At 36.5% G+C, this 17,394-nt stretch overlaps 1 protein-coding gene across 3 annotated transcripts in view; it reads left to right on the forward strand.

The window, feature by feature from the left end:
• The window catches only part of zbtb24 (zinc finger and BTB domain containing 24), a 33,904-nt gene continuing 16,510 nt past the window's right edge, over window positions 1–17,394 (forward strand). The window contains exons 1-5 of one of the 3 annotated variants that reach the window (XM_028797603.2): window positions 1–184; window positions 5,809–6,674; window positions 7,323–7,490; window positions 13,804–13,887; window positions 16,357–16,440. In XM_028797603.2, the coding sequence (XP_028653436.2) occupies window positions 5,834–6,674; window positions 7,323–7,490; window positions 13,804–13,887; window positions 16,357–16,440 (1,177 nt within the window). In that variant the 5' untranslated portion in view covers window positions 1–184; window positions 5,809–5,833. Of the gene's footprint in view, window positions 185–2,915; window positions 2,982–3,007; window positions 3,245–5,808; window positions 6,675–7,322; window positions 7,491–13,803; window positions 13,888–16,356; window positions 16,441–17,394 lie in introns of those variants that run through there. The other 2 variants (XM_028797606.2, XM_028797604.2) reach the window with 2 other exon arrangements.

The raw sequence follows: 17,394 nt of genomic DNA on the forward strand, positions 1-17,394 counted from the left end.
TCTGTAGCTGTAAATCCGTTACAATGTGCTTTTACTCCATCAAGAGCCCTCAAGAGTTGTTAAATTTTGGAATTGCGGATTAATCCCACCTCTCACTAGTACGTCAAAAAGGCACCCTTGCCCTGTCCCCTACTTCCGTCTGGGAAATATCGCGAGACTTTATGTGCGTCGAGGTCTATAGAAGGTAAGGGTCCTGTAAGCGTTGTATCTATTTTTTTTTTCTTTATAGCTACTTAACCACCGATTGGAATATCTGTTTTACGTGTCCAGGACGGTACTGCCACGCAGGTGGTCAGCTCGCGGAATTGTTTTCCAAGTCTGTAGACGTATCTACGCCCCCTGCCCCAGTGCTGTGTAGTGGATCTGGTTGCGGCAATGGCGCTCTGTTTAAACTACAGGATACGAGAAGGGGCTAGCATGTTTAAGTGAACGCCTCCAGCTTAGATTTTTTTGTTTGTTTCCGTCACGTTCCGCTATGGCTCATCTCGCTGCAATAAATAATATCCACGTGGAAGACATATACCATGATGGCAAGGTTCAAAGTCGATATTGAAATTTAATTTAGAGGACCCCAAATAACTTGAATGTAAACAGCTGTTTAAACGTCTATTTGGAGAAGCCCGTTTCCAATATTTTTCTGTTAATAGAATAGCATTAATACATATTAAATTATTCTGCAGTGTTCCTTATTTTTCTAAAATCAAAATATGGGCTATTGAAAACTTCGTTATTACTCGTAAGTCTGAAGTAAGGTGGTTACCAATAACTGGGGATATTTTTAGTTGTGCGTGGTTTTGCTGTTTCAAGTGTATATTTAGGTGGGGAAAACGGTTGATTGATTGTAAGGTTTTAGTGCTTTGTGTGCATTAAATCTGAAGACTTAATATTTTAGCCGACAAAGTGTCTTAACCAGCTAAAAGATTCATAAAATGTAAATATATTGTTCCTGTCCGCCTAAGAATCAAGACATGTTCAGGAATCAACATTTTTCTTCTTCTTTCGGAATTTCTTTAGATGAACTCTAATCATTGAATTCAAACATTTGAATTGTATGTTTATGAATGGGTTTAATTTCTTGTATTTCTGATGGTTCAGCAGGCCTTCTGAATTGAAGCACATGCTAAAGTTAATTTGTGCATTTTTTGCAGAGCCAAAGGAAATAAAGATTGTAATATTAATGTCTGCAAACTCATTACCATCTTATACGGCCGATGCTTAAGAGGAAAAACTGCTGTTGCACAAGTAGAGTTTTACAGAAGTGTTCAGAATCTTTAAAACTTTCGTCAAATAAAAAGCATCCTCTGAACATTTTTAAAGGGTATGATTACATTTTCAAGAAATTCTATGGATGGAAAACAGAAAATACTGGAATTTGTTTAGTATTCTGGAGTATTATATAGTCAATAGATCCATAGTACCTTTTTAGAGGTAGCGTTTTGATCCAAATATTTTTGTCAGGATCGACTACAACCAGATAAGTGGGCTATGTAACTAACCCACATTAGTAATTGTATTGGACAATAACAATTATTTCAATGTACCATAAATATTGCTTTGTGTAAACATGAATTAAGTAATTGTTATTCCACAAAAGTATTTGCAGCCTGATAGCCCTGTGATGCTGTGGCTACTAGTTTGTAATGCCAAGGTCTCTGATACGCTTACTGTAAATGACAAATTCTGTTAGCAAAATGTAGCAGTACAGTATGCTTATTTGGAACTGAAGTAGATGGCTGGAAGACAACAAGGCCCATCCTAGTTCTTTGTAGTACTGGGTATCATTTTATTTCTGAAAGTGATTGAAGAATGAGTAGCTGAATTTACATAACTGATGACTTTATAGATTTTTTTTTTTAAGTTGCCGAACAAATCTGAATCCTTTCTTTAAAGTTAATTTTGACAGTGTGTGCCAATGCAGCAGGTTGTGAGGAAACTCCTATTGTTTAGAGTCTGCAATAACTCTTAGACTGGTAAAACCCTATATGCTAATACAGGGTATCTGGGGATAAAACATCCAAAATAATGAAATACTCCTAAATCATAATTTTTAACCCCATTAAAATAATAAAAAGAAAAACGTACAGTATATGGTAGTTCATTTTAATTGTTATTGATGAGCACAGAAATTGGCTGCTGTTTGATATCCATTTAAAATTTATTGTACAATAGCGAAGTTGGTTGTTGACGTTCATCTGTCTTTTATGTATGAAATAATACTGGTAAGGGAACAGAGTTCATGTGTTAACAGTTTTGGAAAATAACCTACTACAGAATATTGTTTGAATTAATGCTGATCTTTCATCTTTTAAGTCAGCAGGTACAACTGAATATTATTCAGCAAATTGCAAAAATCGATGAGCAAAATTTTGCCAAGATTTGGAGCTCATTATAGGTCACTAGGAAGTTACTCTCAATGTTCATATTTGTTGTATCTTTCCAACATCCATTGAAGCCCATTAATAGCAGTAAGGGCTATAATCTCCAGAAAAGGGTTTGTAATTGTCTTCTCAAGATACTCCATTAGGCTGTGCTGTTGTGTTTCCTCTGGAAATAAATGCAATGGGGTCCCTAGTCTTTGTAATTTGGATCACTTTGGCAGACAAACATTGAAAACAGAATTATGGAAACAGCCAAAAGGAAACCGTATGAGTATTTTGAATACATCATTAGTCAGCAATAGATAGAAAATGAGTTTTTTTTTTTCTCTCATCTTGAAGTCAGTCAGTAATTCTAACAAACTAAAGTTAACAAAGATGGGGGTGAGAGGCATTATAGACACCAAAGATTTCCTGCACCTTTAATGTACAGTTACATAAGCTCTAGAGTCTTTTTCCACATACAACTGGGGACATTTCCAGGTTAGCTTAACTATTTCAGAAAGTTAGTGTAATTTTTCTAAGAAGGTCACAAACTTGAAAGGAAATAAAGTTCTGTGACAGCCATCATTCTTGGAAAGAAAAAAAAAAAGGTTGGAAAGCTGGGTATGTTCATTTTATTTATCATTTTTTTGCACAGTGCACTTAACCAAATAGACTTTCAAGACATGAACAGTCTTACAAAAAGAGAAACCAAGAAAGAGCTGAGCCAAATATGACGTAGAAAGAATATGAGGGTGCACAAAGCTCATTTTCCTCAAGTGTGCATCCTCAGATTTCACTGCTGCTCTGCCACTGCCAGTGGTCTCTTCATTGATGGAAAAAAACAGCTGAGAGCAGAAGCAGGTGGTGCCTTAGCACACGGAGAGGTAACCAGTCTCAACAATTTCTTTCTTGGCTTAAATGAAGTCTTTTTTTTTTTTTTTAAGAATGTGTTCAACTTCCAGACAACTTTCAAATTACTAATATTTCAAAACATTTTTTAAATAGTCAAGCTAGTCAGAGACTCTTGTGTGTGGCTGTTTTAGAATTGGTTCATTTAACATCATTGTCAGCATATTTTAATTGTAGCCATTCAGAAGTTGTACACGGTTTTGGTCTCAACAATAAGTTTGCTAAGTAATTGTCTTCTAGATATGCTGAGTCTTAACTTGGATACTTGATTTCATTCATATCTCCTCCACCTAGCAAATTACCAGCAAATTTTGCCCCTTAGCCTAGATATGTGAAAGGGATTTTTGAAGGATAGTTTTCTGCATTAATGAAAAAAAACGCATTAAAACAATGAAATAGAAATTTACATTTTTTGTTGGTTGCTTAAGGAATTTATTTTTCCAACAATACTATGGTACAAAATCAATCCTGCAATAACAGTTGACATTCTGTAGTGTTTCTCATATTTCCATCCATCCATTTTCCAACCCGCTGAATCCGAACACAGGGTCACGGGGGTCTGCTGGAGCCAATCCCAGCCAACACAGGGCACAAGGCAGGAACCAGTCTTGGGCAGGGTGCCAACCCACCGCAGGACACACACACACAAACACACCAAGCACACACTAGGGCCAATTTAGAATCGCCAATCCACCTAACCTGCATGTCTTTGGACTGTGGGAGGAAACCGGAGGAAACCCACGCAGACACGGGGAGGACATGCAAACTCCACGCAGGGTGGACCTGGGAAGCGAACCCAGGTCCCCAGGTCTCCCAACTGCGAGGCAGCAGCGCTACCCACTGCGCCACTGTGCCGCCCTATTTCTCATATTTATCTTTGCAAATTTTTAAAAATACCAATCCATCAGAAAATAAGGATATACTGTTTAATATGAGTGACAACTTATGCTTGGTTGTATCCATAGTTGTTTTCTTTTATATACTAAATAGGTTTCAAATTATTAATATATAAACATCTTGAATATCCAAACTTGTTTTCAATACCAGTTCAATTTTAATAAAACAGAAACAAATAATCATAGCAGAAATGAGAGGAAGGTGTCTATTGCTGAGTGAGATGCATTTAATTGCAGGGCCTGTGCTTGGCACATACAAACAATGGGTGTTTAAACTGTAAGCAGTAGCAGCACTGAATGAGAGAAACCCATTTAAATATATTACACAGCATACAGCTGTACTTCTATTATAAGGCGCAGGTTTTGTGAGATGGGTTAGTCTGTTGTTGCCTGTCACAGAAAGCTGGGGTTTCAGACCCAGCAGGGACGCCTAGAAGGACCGGGAGGTGGCTTATATGTCCACCCGGGCCACGAGGGGGCAACCACCCTGGATGTTGAGGGGACCATGGGGACAGAGCAAGGAGGCTCAAGCCCACTGGGGCCCGTGGCCACCGCCTGGAGGCGCCCCAGGCATTGTGGAGCCTGGGAGATCAACACTTCCGCCACACCTGGGAAGGCGCAGGATGGACCTTTCAGGAACGCCCAGAGTATTTCCGGGTGCAAGGGCAGCACTTCCGCTACACCATGAAGTGATGCCGGAATAACATCATCAAGCACCTGGAGCACATCCAGGTGGAAATAAAAGGGGCCGCTTCCCTACAATCGGGGAGCTAGAGTCGGGAGCGGAAGCAGGATGAAGCTCCCGTGAGGAGAGGAAAGGCGGCCCATGGACACTGGAAGAGAGGCCCGTGAAGAGGGTGATTGGTGCTGGGAGTGCTGTGTGGGACATATTTGTGTAAATAAACCCGTGTGTTTTGGTAAAGTGCTGGTGTCGGTCTGTCTGTGCCGAGCTGGCTTTCACATGCCTTAATCTTTGCTGCTGTTGACACAATATGTTCTGCATTTTGTACTGACTTAATCTGAATTAAAACTAGCATCCTTAATTTATAGCAAATACATAGATCATGTATAAGAATTTTGATTTTATTATTTATATTGGTTATATTATCCACCCCTGTACATGGCTAAATCTTCAAGCATTTGCATTAATTGTACACAGGTGTTTTGTCACATTTTTAGTGTTTAACTCCTTAACAGAGTAATTTGTTAGATGAAAATGGGCTAATTCAAATATAAAAACTGATATTATTCCTAATATGTCTGTATGAAGCAAAAAGCATAACTCTGTTTTTATTACTTTCAATATTGTATTTGTATCTTCATACAGTGACTTTGAAAAGTATTCAGTCCCCTTTATTTTTCACTTTGTCATCCTGCAGTATTGACTGTTGTTTGAAGAGGGGGAAAAATGAATTTTAAAAGGTTTTATCATAAGACTGCAACATAACAAAATGTGCAAAAAATACAGGCGTCATGTATGTGTGTGTGTGTGTATGTACAGCATGTGTACTGTGTGCGTGTGTGTATGTATATAATATATATCTGTTATGCTCTAATTAATAGTGCAGTTAAAATGTGTTATCAATGAATCAAATGGTGCTATTTTGTTCCTATGAATATCTCTCTTTTTTTTCTGATTATAGCAAGTGTTAGCTACTATATGAAGCAATGGCCGAATCCTCACTGAATACCCCAATTGCCTCTTTTAAAATCTGTTCTGCAGAGTATAAAGACACAGTCTTAAACAAATTTGAGGAGCATAGGAAAAATGAATTTCTGTGTGATATTACACTGATTGTGGAAGAAACCACCTATAAAGCACATAAAGCACTGCTAGCAGCAAGCAGTGAGTATTTTTCAGCGATGGTTGGCAGTGAAACCCAGACAGGCCATTCTATCTATGTTTTGGATGGGATGTCTGCTGTAACATTTGGTGCAGTGCTAGAGTTTATTTACACAGGCCGTGTTTTGATGGAAGAAACAACATCTGAGCAGATCTTGGCCATGGCCCAAGTCCTGATGGTTAAGGATCTAGTAAAAGCCTATGAAGATTACATGAAAAGCAGCAAGACAGAAATACCCAACCAAAAGATTGTTGATATTGTTGTTATAAAACAAAAGAGAGGAAGACCAAGAAAATGTGAAGGTTTAATCAAGGAAAATGCTGCAATAAATAAACATAAACCATTTGAAAATCAAGAGACTTTGTCAGAAGTTAAAAACATGGATGAAATAAATAGTTATGAGCCACCTCAGGACAAGAAAGAGGAGGTTTGCAGTGATATGCTTCAAAGCAAAATTATTATGCGCAGTCGTTTCAGCAATCGCAAGATCAAAACACCTGTCAAGCTGAAGGGATTTAGACTGGAAAGGGATTCCTTGGAGCAAGGAGAATCCAGTAAACGAGGGAGGAAACGTAAATATCCTGATACAGAGGCACGTTGTGAAGACTGTGGAAAGGTCTTCAAGAACCATCTCTTTTTAACTATCCATAAAAGAACACATACAGGTAAAACAAATTTTATTAATAAAATTGCTTCTCGTTGAAATGTCTTAGTAAATAGTGGTGTCACATAGGTGCAGTAGTTTTCACGTGATGCTCTATTTCTACAAAACTTTGTAGTTGTTTCTAGTGTAATGTAAGTTATACTATAGCCTAATCATTTTTTTAGATTTTCTTTCCATCCGTTTTCCAAACCTGTGTATCCAGAGCGTGTTTTTAATTTTTTTTTCTATAACACATAGTTTGAAACTAATGGTTTGGTTAATCTGTTATAATACCCCCATTGGTTTTGATTAACTTTTAAAATCTGTGTACTTTTCATTATTAATTGGTTGAAATATTTTGACACTTGATGTACTTAATGTGTGTGTATTTGATTCATGCAGCTCAAAAGGGTTATTTGTCAGATTCTTTTTTTTTTTTTTTACTTACTTTGATTTGTCAATCACTAAATAACAGACAAAGCTTACCATCCATCCATCCACTTTTCAAATTTGCTTATCCTAAGCTGGGTCACAGGGAAGACAAAGCTTTATTATGTAAATACTTTTTTTTAAAAGGAGTGTTTTTTAAAATAAACATTCACTTTTTATTATATTTGAATTCTTCTTTTTCTTTGTAAATCCTTTCTAATTATTATTTCATTAATTCTAGGTGAGAGACCGTATGTATGTACACAGTGCAGTAAAGGTTTCTCCCAAAAGCATAGCCTACTAGTTCATCAGAGAATGCACACAGGGGAGAGACCATATGAGTGTCCTGTCTGCTCTAAGGCCTTGTCAACAAAACACTCCCTGGTTGAACACATGAGCCTACACACAGGTATGTTTTTAGGGTTTTTTTAAACCTTCTTTAATGGTGGGTATCAGGATTAGCAACTCTGAAAAGACCAGACAAACTTTGAAATTTTGGAGAGTATAAATTTAACAGTTAACTTTACTGGGAAAGTTCAGTTCTGGAGACATTTGAAGTGTTTCGTGTTTTCAGTTATGATAGGTTTACATTGATGTTAATCAATTATGATTATGGCAGACATAAATATCCTGAATTTCTACCTTAGACTAAATTTACATGGAAGAACTTTTGGATACATTTGCTTCTCCTCCAGACTGAGAGGTTCCAGTTGTTGTATTATTAGTTATAAGGTTAGGATGCTCCCTGCTGTAGTTCCCTGTGTGCTTCTGTGCATAGCTTTCTAGAAAATCTACAGGGGAATTATGGATTATGTTTTTCATGTTTCAAGGAAAGGTGTGATAACTTCTCAAGAGAAAAATGTAAATAAAAAATGGGAGTCCTTAATATTTTAGGGGACTCATCTGACATAAACTACAAATCTATGGTTTTCTTCACAAATCATTTCACTGTGCAAGCACTTTCTGTCAACTGAAGTTATGGTCTCAATTCACCAAACTTTGACTATAAATTTTTATGTGAAAGAATGAATATGTTTTTGGCAGTGTAAAATCTTTTTTTTAAGAAAATTCACTACAATTTTTTGATGTTGTTATATTAAGGAATGCTGTACAAGCTATTATGGTAGAAGTGGTTTTGTTTTAATGACTTGTTTAGGCAATACAATGAGTGGTGAAGTAGACCTGCAATTTTATAGCCTCGGGTATAGCTATTTAGCAAATAAGCTTGAGCACATACTGTACCAGGAGAAAAGTAGGGGCCGTTTCATTCTTTGCTACTGTATCTTTCACCCCTAGAGTTGTTACAGTAATGTATAAACTCATGATTAAAATCCATATATGCTTTTTAGGATCAATTAATATAGTATACTTATTTTTACTTGATGACATAATTATTGTTTGCCCAGAAAGACACAAAAGTGATTTTTTCAAATCACTTAAATTATACATAAAGCACACACTATTGGCATTGAATTACAAGCAGGATAGAGTTATGTTTGGACAAACTTTCAGATTTTCATATTGTAGGGTAATTTTGGAATTTGTCTTTAGGAATCCATGAATATGTAATTACAGAGCCTGCTTTACACATGTAACTTTTTCAAATAAAGCATGAATTAATGAGGATATTTGAAAACATGATATTTTAAAGTTTTTTATATAATATTGCATAGTTTACTGTCAAATAATGCAGAGAGTACGGGACACGTGTTTCGCCCTCATTTGGGCACATCAGGCGTATACACTCTACTGCTCCCCTCTCGGGGATCGAACCTCAGACATCAGCGTCGGAGACGAAGCGCCTTTACGCTGCGCCACGGCGTGTGGTTCGTTTATTTGACAGCCTGTAGGTCCGGAGTAGTTGCATTCAAACCACCCACACAATTCAGGTCGGGACCCAGACTACGAATGCAATGAATATATATATATATATATATATATATATACAGTAATCCCTCGCTATATCGCGCTTCGCCTTTCGCGGCTTCACTCCATCGCGGATTTTATATGTAAGCATATTTAAATATATATCGCGGATTTTTTGCTGGTTCGCGGATTTCTGCGGACAATGGGTCTTTTAATTTCTGGTACATGCTTCCTCAGTTGGTTTGCCCAGTTGATTTCATACAAGGGACGCTATTGGCAGATGGCTGAGAAGCTACCCAACTTACTTCTCTCTCTCTCTCTCTCTTGCGCTGACTCTCTCTGATCCTGACGTAGAGGGTGTGAGCAGGGGGGCTGTTCGCACACCTAGACGATACGGACGCTCGTCTAAAAATGCTGAAAGATTATCTTCACGTTGCTACCTTCTGTGTGCAGCTGCTTCGTGAAGCAACATGCTGCACGGTGCTTCGCATACTTAAAAGCTCAAAGGGCACGTATTGATTTTTCTCTCTCTCTCTCTCTCTCTCTCTCTCTCTCTCTCTCTCTCTCTCTCTCTCTCTCTCCCTGCTCCTGACGGAGGGGGTGTGAGCTGCCGCCTTCAATAGCTTTGTGCCGCGGTGCTTCGCATACTTAAAAGCCAAACAGCCCTATTGATTTGTTTGCTTTTTTCTATCTCTCTGACATCTGCTCCTGACACGCACTCCTTTGAAGAGGAAGATATGTTTGCATTCTTTTAATTGTGAGACGGAACTGTCATCTCTGTCTTGTCATGGAGCACAGTTTAAACTTTTGAAAAAGAGACAAATGTTTGTTTGCAGTGTTTGAATAACGTTCCTGTCTCTCTACAACCTCCTGTGTTTCTGCGCAAATCTGTGACCCAAGCATGACAATATAAAAATAACCACATAAACATATGGTTTCTACTTCGCGGATTTTCTTATTTCGCGGGTGGCTCTGGAACGCAACCCCCGCGATGGAGGAGGGATTACTGTATGTGTATATATATATATGTGCATATTAGGGGTGGGCGGTATGACCAAAATTCTATATCATGGTATTTTTCTAAATTATCCCGGTTTCATGGTATTCGACTGTATTTTTTTTCCCCCATGCATGAGTGGATGTTAACCACATTTTCCACTGCAATTACTGGCTAAGAATAACCTATTCCACTGTCAAGAGTATTGTACATTGTACAAAAAAAAACATTTTAATGTGCACACAAGTATTAATACAGTTTTGCATTGCCCCATAAAGTGATAGTTTTCAAGGGGGTGGCACTAATGGAGAAGGTATCACATTGCATGACAGATGCAGTCAAAAAATAAAACATTTTTATTGGACAAATTTTGCAAAAACAAACTATAATTTTGACAACATATTTTCAACCACACAAAGAGGCATTTAGACTTAGTAAAATATCCAGAAGTGCTTGTCAAAAATTGTATTGTACCGAATATGTCTTAGAAAAGGAATAAATAGTAAATATTTTTTGTAAACCAACTACACTTTCTGTTAATGTTAACAATCTCTGTCCACTGACACGTTAAAGTGACTTTTTAAACAACTTTATCATCATTAAACTGCATAATATTGAAACTAATAAATAATAACAATAAAATAAATAATACTATTATTACTGATAGTTGCACTATTACTTCAAGACTTCAAACCCAGGTGCATTACACAGTACAGTGATCCCTCGCTATATCGCGCTTCGCCTTTCGCGGCTTCACTCCATCGCGGATTTTATATGTAAGCATATTTAAATATATATCGCGGATTTTTCGCTGCTTCGCGGGTTTCTGCGGACAATGGGTCTTTTAATTTCTGGTACATGCTTCCTCAGTTGGTTTGCCCAGTTGATTTCATACAAGGGACGCTATTGGCAGATGGCTGAGAAGCTACCCAACTTACTTTCTCTCTCTCTCTCTCTCTCTCTCTCTTGCGCTGACGTAGGGGGGTGTGAGCAGGGGGGCTGTTCGCACACCTAGACGATAGGGACGTTTCTACCTTCTGTGTGCAGCTGCTTCCTGAAGGACATGCTGCACGGTGCTTCGCATACTTAAAAGCTCAAAGGGCACGTATTGATTTTTTGACTTTGTTTTACTCTGGCTCTCTCTCTCTATTTCTCTGCTCCTGACAGAGGGGGTGTGAGCTGCCGCCTTCAACAGCTTTGTGCCCTGGTGCTTCGCATACTTAAAAGCAAACAGCCCTATTGATTTGTTTGCTTTGCTCTCTGTCTTTCTGACAGACTCTGCTCCTGACGGGCACTCCTTTGAAGAGGAAAATATGTTTGCATTCTTTTAATTGTGAGACGGAACTGTCATCTCTGTCTTGTCATGGAGCACAGTTTAAACTTTTGAAAAAGAGACAAATGTTTGTTTGCAGTGTTTGAATAACGTTCCTGTCTCTCTACAACCTCCTGTGTTTCTGCGCAAATCTGTGACCCAAGCATGACAATATAAAAATAACCATATAAACATATGGTTTCTACTTCGCGGATTTTCTTATTTCGCGGGTGGCTCTGGAACGCAACCCCCGCGATGGAGGAGGGATTACTGTATTCACCAAATTAGAATAAAATAAAACAAGTGCAACTTGGTGATGACATCTTTACCAATTGAACCATCATTTAGGCAAACTGCATTAATATGGACCTTGCTTTAAGTTAAGCTATAATGGGAAGAAAAAAACAAACTATATGTCGAGAACAAAGTCAACATTTCCACTTTATTCTCGCCATTTATGTCGAGATTAAAGTCGACGTTTCCACTTTATTCTCATAGTTTACTTCATAATTAAAGTAGAATGTCGTAAACTAAACTTCTTCCTAAAATCAATGTTTAATCAATTACTTAATTTACCCCGTCATAAATTAATGCACCACATTAAATGCTTTGTGTTACGTTCCCGGACCCAGTGGTTAATCACTACGCTTCTTAAACTGACTTCCTCCGCACTAAGAGAAGACAGCGATCACCATACAGAATCCATTCACTTCATGATGTTCCTGCTTTCTGAAAATTTAGAATGCTAAGATAAATACTTGATATCATTTTCATGATGAAATGCATTAAAGCAGGTATTACACATGCACGGTAGTGAGGCGGTAGTGCTGCTCCCTCACAGTAAGGGGTCCCCAGGTGTATGTTCAGTGTAGAGAACTTTATGGCAGGTGTGACGAGGCTCCAAAAAACTGGATGTATGAATGGCTATCGCACAGGTTTAACTTAAATATTATGTAAATGTTGGGTTTGTGATCAGCTGGTCGGAGACACCAACACAGAATTCAATGCATGTTCTTCTGAGTGGGCCATCTTTATTGCATGCATGCTGTCTCTACCTGACGTAGGCTACCAAAACCCCAGTTCCTATCCTTCCTTTTTCTTTCACCACATAACCAATTACAACACGATAAACGTCTTTTTGTGAAATTAAAACTAGTTATAAACTTAGCCCACGGAGTGTTCAGAACTTTAAAAATATTTTCGTTCTACATGTTTAATTATGCCATCCATTCAGAGTTGCACCCATCTCTGAACGAGTCGCCAGCACATCGAAGGATGAATACAAGCAAAACATACACTAGCAGTGTCAATATAGCACAACAAAGCCCCACATCCTACATGACTTTGAAAGGAAACTGAAGCGCCGAGTAAACCCACCAGAAAAACATGCAAATGCAAGGCAGGCACGCCGCCATGCCCCCATATGATTAATGCATGCTTTAATGCATTTCACCATGAAAATTATATTAAGTATTTATTTTAGCATTCTAAATGTTCAGAGAGAAGGAAGATCATGAAGTGAATGTATTCTGTGCGGCGATCGCTGCCGGCGCCTCCTCTTAGTGCAAGAATAAGTCAGTTTAAGAATCACTTAACACAAAGCATTTAATGTGCTATATAACTTATGACGGGGTTTGAGAAAATCTAGTAAATTAAATATTCATTTTACGATTAAGTTTAGTTTACGATGTTCTACTTTAATGACAAATTACAAGAATAAAGTCAACATGTCGTCACACTATTACACAGTACCCAGGTACATTACACTGTTTTGAAAACAAATAAAACAAGTACAACTTGGCTTGCAGTATTATCCAGTAGTATAGAAACAGTATTTACACATCTGACCTTTTAAAACTAACGCATCTCCAGGCTCTCTGTCCATTTTCACCGCACAGCATTCCTATGCTACCGCCCACTATTTGGTGGTGTAGCAGTGAAAAAGGTCCCCACTTGGAACAGTTTCCCCGCTGCGCCACGTTCCGAATGTCGTTTAGGCAATTTAAACCGGTGTTTCAGTATAAGAAAAATCCATATCATAAAAAAAAAATAAAAAACGGTTTTCGGTATGAACCGGTATACCGCCCAGCACTAGTGCATATATATATATATATATATATATACACATGTATTAATCTCATCCCTCTGATATCCAAACATAACTGTGAGAACATTAGTTTGCTGTCAGATTTAAAAGATTAGGAATGTTTGATCTTGACATTATTTAGTCTAAAGTGAAAACCATGAAGTTTAAAGTGATTTTATACATATAATAATACTAAAATGCTTATGTTTATTCTTTTAATTATGTGAAGCTTTGGCCACATTTGAAATGGATTCTATCCTGCTTTTTGAGAAACTAACAGTTAAGTATTTAAAGAGTTCAGTTTGAATCAAGTAGTTTGTATGAATGTGTGTAGAAAAGACTAAATATTGCCTTTACACTAAAGGTGCAGTGAATGACATTAACTATACCCAAGCTGGAAAATATGCCACTAGCTGTATTTAATCATTAAAATATTTTTATACATTGGTAATGCATTTTAGAGCAGAAGTCTTTCAGTTGTGACCAGTGTGGAAGAAATTTCAGCCAGAAGAGGCAATTAAAGAGTCACTATAGAGTGCATACAGGTAAGTACTAATTTTCTTTAACATATTTTTTTCAGCAGTGCTTTGTTTTACACTACCACAGTTTCCCAAAAGGTGTACAATAGTGTGAAGTGTTTTCATCACATTCATATTATAGTTTTCGGAAAATGCTTTTGCTTGTATTGTGTTTTTCTGGTAAACATCTAAACTTAGACATTTTTTTACCTTACAGATCACCATTTTCTATAATTATTTTTAGCAACATTTCTTGCTACTCTCTTCTGTCATACTGATCATTGTATGTAGAAGATAGAAGAAAAGCATCAGAAGTGCAGTGACTTCTGATCTTGCATCGGTCTAGCCACGATGAGATAATAGGCAATCTGTAAGAACTTGCTAAATAAAATGATAAAAATTGTAAGTTGATTTGATATCTTACAGGAACATATGCACAGCATAAATTCAGAGAAAAACTGCTCATTAACACTACATTTAATCAGTATATATTTTTTGTATTTTCATTATAGTGATATACTTTTTGAAATGATTTTTAATGCCATTGTAGGTTGATTAATATAATTATATTCCATGTAATATTCTACTTTCATATAGCAAAGAATACTTTTTTATTAGGAATGAGGAAATGAAAGAGGGTATGCTATAAGTACTTGCACAACTTGCTATAAAAACATCAGTTCAGAAGGAAGAGCGCTTTGGTATTTCAAGGTTCATGATGACGGTAAGTTTGAAAAACTGTAAAAGCATATTCTAAAGATGTGGGGGGCCACCTTGGTTAATCCAACATGATCACCAGAGTACTCTGCCTTGCTAAATCAAGCACCAGGATTGAGTTCAGGCATCAGAGAAGCAACCCAACACAAACCACTACCATTTTGAACAATAGAAACTCAAGACCAACTGCGACCAAAAAGTAGGTCATGACCCAATGGTAGTGAAAATCCTAAAGCATTTTTATATTTTTTGGAGTTTGGACTCCTGTGTATTTACTCAAGGGAGTACTATTATTCAGTTAATATTGTATTTTAAATGTTTTAATGAAAATAAAGTGAAAATTAAATAAATATAGGTTTTAGTACAATATAATTTATAAGGCATTGAGTTCTAGATATAAGAAATTACAAGAGTAAAAGTGAAGAAAAAAAAACTTATGTCTTCAAGTAACTTGTTGGACAAAGCCTATACAATTAGATATGATATAGAAGAAATTGTTCCTTATATGATTTTGTGACAATACTATATAACTCCATTCTGTTCAAACTAGTGTGGTGCTGAGGGATCACTTGTTGCATGGCTGCACTCAGGTCCTAATTTGGGATCCTGAGGTGGTTCATCTTGTGGTGAGTGCAGCAACGCACTTTGTCAGTGAATGCTCCCAACCTCTCTCTAGATGATTTTGGAAAGGAAATCTGTTTCTTTCAAATATCAAATGTTTAGTATTGTTGTAACATAAGTGAGTAGCTTTAATTTTTGCAACAATACTACCATCTTGGACTGATTTTTAGCAAATAGTGTATTTGGGTGTTTTTATAAATATTTGTCACTAAAAGCTGTTTGGTTGCAAGCTTCAATGCTCTTATACCATATAAACCTGGAAGAGTAATATATTACCCTTTTGATAAGAAATGTATATTAAAATGAAGTGCACCTTATTTTGGTATATTTGTATATTCACACATCATTCTCCACAAGTACCTACTAAGTAGAATTTTCTTATTTCAATTGGCATAATCTGCAGTACAAATTAAAACTTGAAATACTGCAGGAGTAGAAGACTGCATTTACAACTACTGTATTACTGTTAGTAACTGTGTGTAGCAAAATGAAACGAGACCTCAAAAGTTAATTGGTTTGAGGGCAGTCTGCTAGATGTTTTAAAATAGCACAAACCAATGTGGATTAAACAGTATAATATAGAAATAACTGTGTACAGTATATAGCTTCTATGCACATTTATGACAGTTAAGAAGCACTTTGTAAACCACTTTGGTCAGAATATCTACAAAAAAGCGGATATATGTACACATTTTTTAATATTTTATAATTAAATAAATATTTAGGCATTGAAAAAAATGTTTCGGCTTTCTTCCTGACATTAATAGTAAATAAAATACATGTTTAATTAATGTTTGTGGTTAGTATGAATTTTTAATATGTGAAAGGTTAAAAATATGTTTAAAAAAATTGCACTTTATAGGATATCTATTATTATTTAAATGACTTGTATGACTAACGTTTCTCTACTATAGATATATTGTTCACAATTTACTGGTACCTTTTTATGGGCACTTCTTATGTATTTACTCATTAGTAATTTTTATATTTGCATTTTACCTGAGAGCTTGTCACAGCACTCTGTGCTTGCACTCGGTGACGAGCATTGTACAAAAATAAACTGAATTCTAAAATTAATTTCAAGATACTTGGAACTTTCAACAATTTTTTAGTGTTTTCATTAAAAAAACACTTAATTTTCCCTTTTGCTTTCTTTAGGTAAGCCATTGCCTGAGTGTGTACAATGCCATCGAAGGTTTATGGATGCCGCTCAGTTAAAAAAACATTTAAGAACTCATACAGGTAATATTTCAAGACAACAGATTTAAAAAGTGATACTTGTGATGATGATGATGATGGTGGTGGGGGGGGGGGGTGGGGATCAAAATAAATCAATAAATATGAACTGGGGGAAGTATGCAATAGCACTGTATATTAACTATAGAATGTCATGTAAATATAGTGTCAAAAACAAAGGGACAAAACAAAAATTCTAAACACTGAGGCACTGGTCATTGTAGTTTCACCATCAGTATGTATTGGTAGCCTTTTAGACGTACAGTACATCTAGAATCTACAACATGACATATTTCTTTATTGCTTTTTAAAACAATTCGGCTCACACATCTCAGAATTATCACAGATTATACTTAATCACTGGCTATATTATTCAGCCTTACTAGCATGGCTTTTGGAAGCATAAGGAAATTGAACAATCCCGGAAAGTTCACAGGGAGATCATGGAAATTACCCACATACTGTAGTTGGCCGAGATTAGAACCAAGGATTGCAATTTACAAAACATAGCTTTTACAAACTTCAAATAAATTATTGCCAACTGGTACCTGTGTAAAGTCAGTCTGCTAACATCAATGTCATATTGCAGTGAGGTTCTTCTTTCACCATTAACCCTTAAAATGTTTAAGAGGTAGTAGACCAAAATGAAAATGAGCAAATGATGGAGATTTTTCCAGACAAAAAGATAAGTGCAATAAAGTGTATTTAAGTGAATCACTCCTCCTTTATATCATTTACAATATTTTCATTATTTAATTGAGGACAAAATCAAGTTCAAAAGAGGAATAGAATACATTTGTGTAAAACCTAACTAATCACTAATGTAACCTGTGCACTTACAAGACTACATACAGTAACAACTTCAGAAAAAGGAACAGAGAATGCAAGACTTGCCATACAGTGTAGTGTTTAGTTTACCCAAAATTCCCTGTGGTATAGAGCTGAAATCTCTGTCAATTA

This window comes from Erpetoichthys calabaricus, chromosome 3, assembly GCF_900747795.2.
Source record: "Erpetoichthys calabaricus chromosome 3, fErpCal1.3, whole genome shotgun sequence".
Lineage (NCBI taxonomy): Eukaryota > Metazoa > Chordata > Cladistia > Polypteriformes > Polypteridae > Erpetoichthys > Erpetoichthys calabaricus.